The sequence below is a fragment of the Mercenaria mercenaria genome, chromosome 1 (assembly GCF_021730395.1).
Source record: "Mercenaria mercenaria strain notata chromosome 1, MADL_Memer_1, whole genome shotgun sequence".
In the NCBI taxonomy this organism is placed as follows: Eukaryota; Metazoa; Mollusca; class Bivalvia; order Venerida; family Veneridae; genus Mercenaria; species Mercenaria mercenaria.
In genome coordinates, this window is record NC_069361.1 from 9,689,562 (window position 1) to 9,702,261 (window position 12,700).

At 33.4% G+C, this 12,700-nt stretch overlaps 1 protein-coding gene across 1 annotated transcript in view; it reads right to left on the minus strand.

Moving 5' to 3' along the window:
* Window positions 1–9,554, minus strand: part of LOC123545026 (WD repeat-containing protein 81-like) — a 104,349-nt gene extending 94,795 nt beyond the window's left edge. The window contains exon 1 of the mRNA XM_045331254.2: window positions 9,383–9,554. Within this exon, the coding sequence (XP_045187189.2) occupies window positions 9,383–9,472 (90 nt within the window). The 5' untranslated portion in view covers window positions 9,473–9,554. The remainder of the gene's footprint in view (window positions 1–9,382) is intronic.
* Window positions 9,555–12,700: the final 3,146 nt, after the last annotated feature.

Here is a 12,700-nt window from a genome sequence, read left to right on the forward strand (position 1 = left end):
CTCACTGACTGTGAACTGCTGTTCCTCGTCTTGACCGCAGGAAGCAAGAGGATGAAATATTCGGAAGATGCCTCATACTTCTATGATCAATGAAGACTATTCTCTGGAATCATGGACGCCGTCTATACAGAACGGATCAGTCACATGCCAGTCAAAGATGCAGAGCAGAGTTTTCATTCAATACCAATCCTGCAAGAGAGAAACACTACATCAGCCCAGGAAAACACTGCAGCAATTACAAGGCAGAGACTGAAGCACTCCATGAAGGCCGTCTCAATGTTGAAGACTCGGCAGAAGAAAGCTCCTCAGATCTCTTTCCCTCACAAGCACTCTCTGTCATGGAACTCGATCAACAATAAAGCTTCCACAGCTAGCCAGAGAAACTGCAGGCCTGAGTATAACCTGCAAGTAGCACTTCAGTGATTCCATCCCATTGTGGACTTGCAGGCAATGAAGAGCAGACAAACTGGCTAAGCTAGGAGCTCAGTCAGAGCACCCAACAAACCGTGAGTGACAAGAGAAGGTCACCATCATCAAGGCACAAACGAACCAAGGATGGAGGAAGACGTCAGCCCTTGATCGGACTGAACAAGGTGATGAGGTCAGGCTCCGCTGAGTGGCACAACAAGCTCAATGCCACATGTACCAAATAACAGACTGCATCATCGCCAACTGTCCATGGTGACGAAGATCAACTGCGGAGCATATACTTTAGAGATGTAAAAAGGCATGACCAGGAGCCGAGCCCTGCGACTGGCCGATAGATTACCTCAAATCCACCATCAACTGTATGGAGGCATTGAGGATCTCGAACAAACCACAAGTTTTCATCTTGGTCAGACAGTTTAGTCCGCATCATTTAAAGATAAGAAGAACAGCAGCGGAAAAATGTAAGTATACGGTAACGGGAACAGAACTCTTTCCCATAATTTAAGGTAATTTTTGCGGCAGGATTTTTTTTTCGCCTGCATATTTTAAGCCGTACTGAACAAATTTAAAGAATAAATCTCCATCATAAAGCATGCCCCCATCAAAAGTATTACTAGTCGTACTTAAATATAACCATGAGTTGCTGACATGCAAGTTATTCATCAAAAACGTTGTTTGTACGGGTACAAATCTCGCAGTACGGAGGATTGAGTACCCCACATCATCTGTTGCAGATGATTCATCACACAATTTTTTTTTACAAACAAGGTCGATGTTGGGTGCAAATGCATAAGACTGCATGACTTTCCTAAAGAAAAATGTATCCAAGTCCTGTGATTTTGTCTCAGAATAGACCGACCTTAAAAGTGATAAATCAATAGTAGTAATAAAGTTCATATATTGCATTACCCTACTGTAATGATCTTGTACTCTGTTATTATTCCATTAGAAAAATTTATTCCATTAGAAAATCTTATATGATGTATGGAATATCGATCATTTTGTATTGATACAAATATCGTATTGATCATTTTGACCGATACGCACCCCTAGCATCCGGTTAATGGACGGATCGACACTTCCATAAAGAAAATGGTACTTGTACAACAGTCTTGCATTTTTGTGTCATTGTAAGTTGTTGCTGGTGATCCATGGTTCGATCTGTGGATCGTCAGCCCCGACTCGCCGATCGGATTCGCACTTGTCCGGGCATTCCACACCCTAAAGTCAATGGTCCAGCCTGTGCAAACAGCATCTCTCTACCTGCTATATAAACTGTGATGCCAATAATGACCATTTTGCATTTGTTCAATGACATGTTTGCAATTACTGTCATTGTTCTATAGCGAGCTCGAAGACAAGGCCCTAAGGGGCCTGCTCGAGAATCGAGCTTTACGGTAACGCAGTATCAACTTTCCACACTTGGTTGATGAATGAAAGTTTCATCGGAAGTTTTTTAAAAAGCGCACCCTAGCGATAGGTGCTCCAGAAGTACTTCTTATCCGGAGTGAATACAGTAACTTCATTCAATGCTAAAAAATATTCATCACTCAACAATAATGAAAATAATGATGAATGCTTCCATTGTTTGAAACACAAAATTTTTCATTTAAAAGATCAAGCAACGCCAGAAAATGAAAAAAAATGTCATTAATTAAGCAGAAAAGACACGGGAACGCGGTGAATGGACGTCACCGTGACACGCTTCCCATAATTTTTGGCAACATTATGAAATATTCACTGTTACAGGTATGGTGACATTAAATGTAAACTTTTTCAAGTGAATGGTTTCTCCTGAATTCTATAGTAGGGATTAGTTTTCTTTGTGACAAAATAAAGATGCATAATATTTTTTCGGCTAAATCCGAATTCTTGAGCACGCTCTGGGAGGCTTTGCCTTAATTCATATTAGCTCATAATTTCTAGCTATGTAGCTAGTTTGTGACATTTCTGGGACCTGATAATCATATAATAGGCAGACACGAAAAAAAACCCAAATCTACTCCAAATCTTACCCAAATCTAACCCAAAATCTTGATAGGGAATGATCAAATCTTTCGTAGATTCAAGAATATTTTATAAGATATTTCAACATAAATATATCATTTTGATGTATTATAACGATAATAATTACTAGAAAAATCGGCGTTGAATTGAAATCGCTCCAATATTTGTAAATATCACGGTCACGTATTCTTACATAGGTGCTGGTACGTAAGGTAGCAGGTTTGGTAGTTTCCAGCCAAACAGATTCGAATTGCCAGGTCAAAATCTGTCATTAAGGTAAAACCTTGAAGTGAAAGGCCTTGTTTTTTATTTTGAAAAATTTGTTGATGTGATTATTTGATTAACAAGTTTTAAGAATGGTAATGTTGCAGAAATTCTGGCCAGATGCGAATGTAAGCATGCAGGCATCAGTTTTCATATAACTGCTTGAAAATGCATATATACGCACTATCCAGCATGAGCGTCCTCGTGAACTGTCAAGTTACAATATAAGCCTCAACACAGTTGAAAATAGTGAAAAAGTAATCGGTTGAACAGGTATTTTTGTCCAAGTCTGCAAGTAATACCTTGAAAACAGGTTACAGAATGCTTGTGGCCATTAGCTCTATCACTTTCCCTAACATTTTAAGGCCTACTTTTAGAAATGGCTAATTTGGCTGAAATGTCACCAATTTTCGGGGCTGAAAATTATTTCCAGGTGGCTTGTGGATTTAAAATCGTGCTTTGTATGAAGTTTCATGTATTTTATTTCTTCTCAAAGTAAGATGTAAACAGGTATATTTTTAATTTCAGGTCCTGCATCTCGTAAGAAATCAGAACCGTCCGCTTTGGTAACATGCTCGAAGTCCGAAGTAGGAGAAAAAACCGGCATCTATCTGCTACCCTAAGAAAATCGAACTGTGATATTTACAAATTTCCCCAATTTGGAAATCTAAGTTCTTAAATTTCATTTACTTCAAAACTCTAGGAAAAAATGAAAAGAAAATCTTTATCATATTATTGATAAATATAATTAACGCTTTACAGTAAGCACTGTTTGGGGAAGATAAGCACATTACGAGAGATAACATTCATTTTAAGGATTTTAATTTTCTGTAAAATTCATGTTGTGAAACATGAGGCATTCTGGCTATTTTTAATATCAACATACATATATTGGATGAATTTTGTGCGTGGACATCTGAATAATGGCGGCATCCATCAAACGGTTTTCGGTGGCAGCGCCTGCGAATTTAATTGGAGAGATGTTTTTTGAATGAATAACAAATTATTCTCCAGTATCAGAAAGGACAGGAAATGTAGTTTCCTCGATTTTGATTTTTTTTGGACCCCAAAAGAGACTGGAAATAGCCCTTTCGCAAGACAACAATATCCTGCATGAATGCACGTGATTCTTTCCCGCCAAAATGCTAATAAACGTGTCCACAACGAATTGTTTCACAAACGTGCACAAGCAATCTCATTTCAAATTTATCGTAAGTATCCTCAGATGTAAAACAAGGAATTGCTGGTCTTGATCATGCTTTAAATTTCATGAGAGCGTTGATGGTCACGGAAAGAATGATGATCCAATCTAGATGTCATCTGCCTACCGATTATTTTCTGTATTCGCACTTGATAGAATGTCTATAAAACAGATTATTTTCATTTTTTTCCCGCCATGCCACGTGGCGTTTACAATGCATTTAAGCAGCAGCCTCCTATTTGGCGAAAAAAAATCTTTCTTTCAATAGAAGTTTTGGTCATATCATGAAACATTAGAATAAGAAAGCTTTGTTTTTAAAATATTTAAAAAATTCCAAATCAAGAAAAAAAAGACGCCGCGTCGGGACAAACTCGGAACTTCCGCGACAATACAGACATTTTCCCCCATCGTCGTAACCAAAAGTGCTATAGCTGAATGTAGTGAATAAGACTCAAATATAGATATTATAATCGAGACGTTTAACCTAGAGTAAAGCGTGAACAAACGCTTTTCGATTTTCATCATCAAAAGTAGTAACAACAGCAAATTCCCGAGCTGTCCCTTCCGAAGTTTAATTAGTGGAATTTATGAATAGACTTTTCGAACATCCATTCTGCTTGAGGTCTACGTGTATGGTACTTACCCAATTTGAGTCAAGTGTGAAGTTGAGTAAACGGCTAAAATATGGCCAAAGTTTGCCTTGACTTCGATTTCGGGGCTTAGAGCGAAACTAATCCTGTTTTGCTTCTATTTCTATAACCACTTAGACTAGTTTTTCGCCTCTGTTCCCGAATTTTATCCAGTCAATATTTTCAACGATGTAACAAAAATAGGAAGTTTTGAAATAATCCGTGACCAAAAATTCATCTCATTGTGTACTGTCCCATTTAATATCAACATCTGTGAATGTACAATACAATGACAAATGCAACGGAGCAGGATTCACTCACTCATTAGAAATCACCAACAGTAAAAGTTAGATAGCATTGAAAGCCTTGTCGGCGGCGGGACATGATACGTGCAAGTTTTAGAAATAAAAATGCCTTGGCTCAATAAGATTTTTTTTTTCCCAAAACCGTATTTCGTAGAAAATATGCTAGCTCGACATATATCATCTATACATTTTTCCTACACAGACCGACAAAATGTCCTGAATATTTGGTTGCACGTGGGAGTAAAGTGTAAAGAAGCCAGCCTTAAACGAAAAGGCGATTAAAATTACTAAAATATCGTGTAATCCATGACTCTTAACAGCAAAATCAGTACGTTGTTTTTTTTGTGTTATAGTTCGTAATATCAGGCATTCTTCGACGTTTCTTTCAATATTTTGGCGGAAAAATGCAGTGCCTCAATGATGCCTTCTTTGCTACGGACCGCGTATTACAATGCCTTTATTTTCGTGTCAGTAGCTATGTTAAATTTTCATGAATTGTAAGCAAAATGTTTTAAAAAAACCAAATGAAAATACAATGCGTTCAGAGCTTGAAAAATTATTTCATATCTGTGAACCAGTGACCGCTCCTAAAATGGTTGAGGTTTATAATGATATTTCATTCAAGTTCTAAGTATATAAACGATGTGAGTCAGCTTCAAAAAGAAAGGATGTTAATGTTTTAAAAAACAGCGTTTGGCTGATAAATGTCATTCTTTCATTTATACGCTACTAGTGGATACAAACGAAATCACGACTTTTTTAAAGAAGGTTCGATTTGATTTCTTTTTTTCCGAACTCACCTGGCCTATTCTTTTACTTAGTACTGATTTGTACTTTCAAACAAGGTATCCAAGTACTGCTTGTTCTCATGAATCCAACAACGTATTATTTAAATAAAAATCGGACATAAGGTAATAAAGACATAGTCCACCCCGTCATTGACATATTTTCAAGGAAAAATAGTACATCATGAAGGTTCCTACGACGGAACCGTATGAATTATTATATATGAATTAGTATCTGTTTAGAACAATAACTTATTTAATTTTAAAAGCTATTTTCACTTAAGTATCTCTTTGCGTCTGTGGGAGGAAAGGTATGAAAAAATTAAATATTAATATGTATAACACGATCGTTTTGATAACATCCGAAACGAAATTCACCATCAATGTGTATATTTCATATAGTAACGAATTAATCTCTTGCATGTGTTGTGATAATATTTGTTGTAAAAAATATAAATTGCTTCTCTTCTTATGAAGAAAAAAGAGAATGATCTATGTATAAGTTGCATACAAAGAAATGTTTACTTACATTACTATTAAACAAGTCTACAGATCATACAGAGGGACACAACTTACAAACAAAAGTTATTCATTTCCATAATATATTTAGTTATGCCCAAAAGCCTGCTACTTCTGATTCTAAGTTGATGTACAACAATTTTTTTTTTAGACAAATAAGATGTATTTGGCGCTTTTCTCGCCTTTGAACATAGCACCAATGATTCGAGCCCGACGACCCATAGGGTCGGACATTAAACATAAACCTATACATTTATAGAAAACCCTTGGTCAATTGTGTGAATATCTAATTAGTGCTTTCAAAGTTTACTTGCAAGGAGAAGCACTAACTTCGTATAAATCATCCGAATTATTGTCCTAAAGTTACAATCAAGTCAGAAATTTTAATAACATTTACAGCAACGAAAAACAAAGGAAATTATAAGATTTTCACAAAAATTAATGCAAAGTAAATTGAAAGTAAAGAATTTAGATTGCAGTCGATATAATTACATAAATTCAACATCAATGCAAAATATGCATTCCAAATGTAAGATGTGATTAAGTTACATATAATTTTTTACATGCGACCACTCCAGTGAAACGCCTTCAGAACGTATTTTTTAATGTGATAGCTGATTGGTCAGTAACGATGTCAGTTAAATAGCCAACGGTACCGCCCTATCTTTATGACCACCTGCAGGTCGCAATTACACAGCCACTGTGCACTACGGCCAGCATTAAATAAACCAGAATCGAGCTACTGGAATTCTTGACCTGTATATTTTTGATGACGTAAAATTAATTAAATTTTTCAGCTTTTATAAAATACAAAGGTAATTCATATAAAGTTAATTTAAGACACAGCCGACTTTAATAATTATGAGCCGGTATACCTTTTAAATTTAAAAGGAACCAGACAAATAACTATATCAAATGGACATGATCGTATACACTTTCCATACCACCTGATTGTATTTAAAAGAATCGACCATATGTATGTGTAAGGTTACTAACCGAGTAGGAGGTGTTCCATGAATTGAAAATACCCCGCGCTCTATTGAGCATGAGTTTCATCGAAATTGAAAAATACCCGCGCTCGTGCGAATCGGACAAACCGAGAGCGCAAAGCGCTCGAGGAGTTACCGCACGAGCGCGGGTATTTTCAATTTCATGAACACCGTATCTAAGAAGGTAAGTAACTGACTACACAACATTTTTTTTCAATTCAATGTAATGTTGCCGGTAAATAGCTATATAAAAGCTAATGTTATTTCCTGTTTATATATAGTACCGACTTGAATAAATTTGTATAGATTGTTGTTTACCGATGCTACTTTTACTCTTACAATAGTTTACGAAATAAATTCACGAGACAGATTGTTTTCCTCTTGAAGATCTAGTATATCATTTTCGGGAAACGCTGGTGAGAAAACTTGACCTTTTATCCAAGAATACTTTCTAATATGTTTCAATTCAAAGTTTTCGAAAACGTTTATAGAATAAATAAAAAACATTCCAGCAGAATGTATTATATCGAAATTGAATTGGTGAACCTGCGGAAATTTCCATTTACCGGAAATGCAGCCGTAGCTTTTTTTTTTATTTTAATAAATGGTGTTTTATGCAGGACTAATGGCAGCAATTCATATTCGATAGATATAATTGAATAATTAATCTTTCAATAGAAAGTAACTATACATCCGCGTAAAACGTTTTTATATGAGATTGAATTTCCATGAGAGCACGAGCGAAAATTTTTGGCGCATTCGTAAATGATTTTCCGAAACCTCTCTATAGAACTACTTTTTTTTTTATTATTTTTTGTAAGATGCACAGAACCTATTCAATCAGATTGAACATAAATGAACAAAACTGAAGAAGTTTATCGAAAGTTATTTCTGTATACGATTTCTGACGGAAATATTCTTCGCTTACGTGAATGACCAAAATAAGAGTAGATATCTTCTCCATTTGGGTTTACTTTGAAGAAAAAAAATGTATGTCACATGGTTTTCAGTTAAATAATAAACTTTGTCATGTATTGATATTAGCTACAAGACCGATTCAAGGCAGATTCTTTGAAAAGTTCGGAGCATTTATGTTTTTATTCTAAAATCATTTTTATTTGGTTTTAAATATTAAATAATTATTGTATAATTTGGTACAATTTGGTGCATTTTAAATTTTATTGACTCTTTTATACCCGTCAGTGCAAACCCTAAAAAATAATTGAATGTTAAGACATATATGAAACTGACATGTTTAAAAATTAGGGAACTGAAATTGCACGTGCCTGTTTTAAAATTGCACATCAACATCTACAGAGAAAACACATTTTAATAAGAATATACCGTCTTGCAAATGATACACATATTACTGAAAAGACTAAACTTGGTAACATATTTTTCACTAAATTGATAAAAGTTGATAATTTTTCCTCAGAAGATATTAACACTATACCAACTTACTAAAGATACACATATTTCATTGGATGTCTGACATATAATTTTGATCATAATATATGCGACTATGCACGAGAAAATGATTTAGCTGTATTTCGTGTAATTACGCGAAACATTATTTTTACTGAAAAAGCAGTGTTTCTTTTTTTTTCAATATATATATAAACACTTTACTGAGCAAATATTTTATTTGAAAGTCAGTATAATTTTTGGAGCACGGGAAGTTTGATTTGGTTTTCCGACTAGCTTTTTTGTAATAAAATAGCTTAGAATATCACGTTTCACGACTTGAATTACAGGAAATTTAAATCCTGAACTCCTGAAAATGAATGTTGCCTCTCGTCGGGCTTATCATCCAAAACAATGATTGTAAAAAAACCGTTAATATAATTCATCAATAATGATAAAGATTTTCTTTTTATTTTTTCCCTAGAGTTTTGAAGTAAATGAAATTAAGAAAACAGATTTCCAAATGGGGAAATTTGTAAATATCACAGTCAATTATTCTTACGTACAGCACCTATGTAATAATACTTGACTGTGATATTTACAAATATTGAGCGATTTCAATTCAACGCCGATTTTTCTAGTTAATTATCGTTATAATACATCAAAATGATATTTTTATGTTGAAATATATTACAAATATCCATAATCTACGAAGATTTGATCATTCCTATCAAGATTTGGGTAGATTTGGGTAAGATTTGGGTAGATTTGGGTAAGATTTGGGTAGATTTGGGTATTTCGTGCCGCCGATGATAATAGGATGCTGATAAATTTATCTAGAGCTTCTTACCAAACAAATAACTCTGGATTGTGAAATACTTCTCTGGTGGTGACTGGGTATGAACAGAATGTCTCTGAGTAATGTATCAACAACAGACATGTTTAATTTTCATTTGACATCATGTTTAACTAACGCGGAAAAATAATCTGGACGATGGGGGTGGAAATTATTATGCTTGAAGAGTTTCTAAGGGAAGGCACTCTCGATAAATTATTGATTATCGCTACGTACGCTGTTGTCATCATCCGTGTCGATGGAAAAGTTGTTTAATTAAAATGTCAGTACTTACTGCAAATGGTTAATTTTTGCTAAAATATAAATGGTTAGTTGACCAAATAGAAAAAACTAGCCAGGAAAGCTATGTTCTCATTTATAAAAGAGTATAGTTAATAGTAGTCCAACTCGTGTCCAAACAGCTGGTACTTTATTTTAAGCTTTTTTTATCCATTTCTGTCATTGCATGTGCATGTGCTTAAATATTATGAGTTTAGTTATTTATTATTCAGATTAGTAATTTATAACATAGATACAGTATATTTATTTATTTACTTAACTAATGAATTAGAAATTTTATTTCCATACTCTTAAACAAATAGTACTTATCAGTGCTTATTACCTTTGTCTTTCGAGATGTACTGTCTTTCAACTCTTAATTTATATCAATTATGATAGATTTTATATATGTAAAATGTGTAATTTAACATGTTGATTTCTATGTATGAATATGTCGGTCAAAAGCTATACATAGCTTATGTTTATAATGTTATTTTATCTACCGACAATAAATAAATATTGACTTGACTTGTGACGTAGTTATCACTTTCATTTCATTTCAGTGTGGAGGTAACTAGAGTCACGGATTGGGACTAAGAAAATAGTTACTCTCAATTGATTCACAAATGCACTTGTTTAAATCTATGACTGTACCTATACTAAGTTACGAATATGATTGATATGATTGCTTGATCACTAATTTAACTTCTGGCTTAAGACATATTTATGTACTTAAAAAGTGATTTATACTGTCTTTAAAATATATGCATTGTGCATTTTGTTACAAAATGGCTAAGTTTTTGTGGCGGTATGCTAACTATAGTAGTAGAGTTGATAAAACGTTAATATTTAATAAGCTCTCATGTGATGCTTGCTTTTTTTAAAACCATCTTTTATTTTGCCTTGTCTCTTAGCTTTTCGTTTATGTAAGTAGTGTAGTTAAGGATAGTATGCAATCTTAACAAAGTTATATTTTATCTTTTATTTGTTTCAAGTCCAGGTACTTAAAAACCTTAGAATTTATTAATTTGTAGTCTTGTTTGGAGCAATATAACCTATACTCTGTTGGTGTGCCGTAAAACCCAAATAAATAAACAAATAAATAAATTTATGCAGATATTATGTTGTAATTTGTTTTAAACCATGTACTAATGAAATTACTTTATTTACAGCTCTTATATATTTGTTGGTAGTTGTTTGCACTTGTTTTCAGTAGTCGGTTAAAAAACTCAGTCAGAGCTTATGTTGTATTGTTATATGTCTTGCCGACTTAAAATAAAACTTATCTTATCTTATTACGAGTCTGAAACATATGGTAAAAGAACGTAACATTATTAATCAGTCTCAGTTGAAATTTTACAAACTAATTTTTAACCTCTAGCAGAGTACACGAAATTGTATGACCAAATTTTATGGTGAACTTGATGTGACTTTTTTGCACTGCATAGTAAAGTATAGTAATTAAAGGGAAAGGCAATGTTGTTTTGATGTTTACTTTATCTGCTTGGATTTCATTAATTATTTAAAGAAGTGAAAGAATTTTCAAAATCGACTTAAGAATGAGAAAGTTATGAGCATTTAAATATTTGATAAAATGGCGGTCATTTAGTTTTAATAGCAGCAAAAACAAAATGGCGGATTTATTAAATATCTAGATATATAATTTGAATTGTATTTACTTATTTGTCATGTTTGTGTAAAATAATTGTTCTACTTTTTCAGCTATATTGAAAGAAATTACCATGTTTTACACCTTACACTCAAGAAACATATAAAATTTATCTATTCAAAAGGTTGTTTGCTAAATACAGAATTCAGCAGTGTGTAAATGACGTCATAAACACATAAAATGCGCCTCCGTGATCAGCGATTTTCTTAAATTTCAACAGACATCTCTTTTTCAATAGTGGTCCGATTGTAAAAATTCTTTCAGCGTTATGAAAGACTTGAGGATGTCTTTCAAATGAAATTAACTTACTGTCAGGCTTTCCTTGCCTTTAAACTACTGGTGTAAATAAAGAAGTGGTAAAAGATGGAAAATAGATGTACTTTGTTTATGGATATGTATTCAATTTTTGATAGAAATCAGGTAAAATACCCTTCGGTTTGCAATGCCGTATTACTACAGAAATTCAAATTCATTAATGTTTGAACAGCTTAGGAATGGCAAAAACAAAGAATTTAAATAAGACTTGTCTGATTTCATATAGAAGTTACTTCAACTTGTAAAGATTCAGTTTAGCAGAACATACTTTTTGCTACACTGATGAATTACGTCACGAGTTAGAGTATGTACATTGCGCATGATTTTTATATCTACTATATTTTTTTTTTCAATTCTTGATTTGATAAGCGATTGTTCACATATATCACATAACGACAGTATTTTTAAATAACATGTATTCTGCTTAGTCAGGGGAGGGCCGCCGATAATGTTGTTATAACTTCTGGCCCAACCCTTTTGTATATTTACATTGATGTATTTATGTATGTTTATTGTAGTTGTGTGTATTGAATATGTATATATACAATAAAATATGATTAAACTAAAAATTCTTATATCTACTTTACCTTTCAGAGTGGTTATTAAGAAGTAGAAGCATTCAAAAGCATGAATATACTTTATGATACCTTATCATAATATTTTATAATATTCGAAATAGTGCGCAATTTTTATACCTTAACATAATTGTGCACTGTTTCGAATATTATAGGAAATTTTTCTTCTTTTTCAAATAATTCGAATTTTAATTCCATTTTGAAACTTCTAATATTTTGGAGGTGCAAGTCTTTACATGAAAAGGACCTCCTCTGCATCACGTGCTCTATAGGCGTACGGGGCCGGGGTTCTATTCTTACCACAGACGTGAACAAAATAGTATAAAAAGCTTACTTGCTTTGCACACGGTAATTAAATGTCTGCACCAGAAAGAAAATATTAATCCCAGTATGTACAAGGTTAATGATTGCAAAAGAGCTTTGCCGTTCATGTCGTTTGATGCCGCTAAATATATAAACTAAATATAATGTAATTTGACAGAACTTTATTCAATG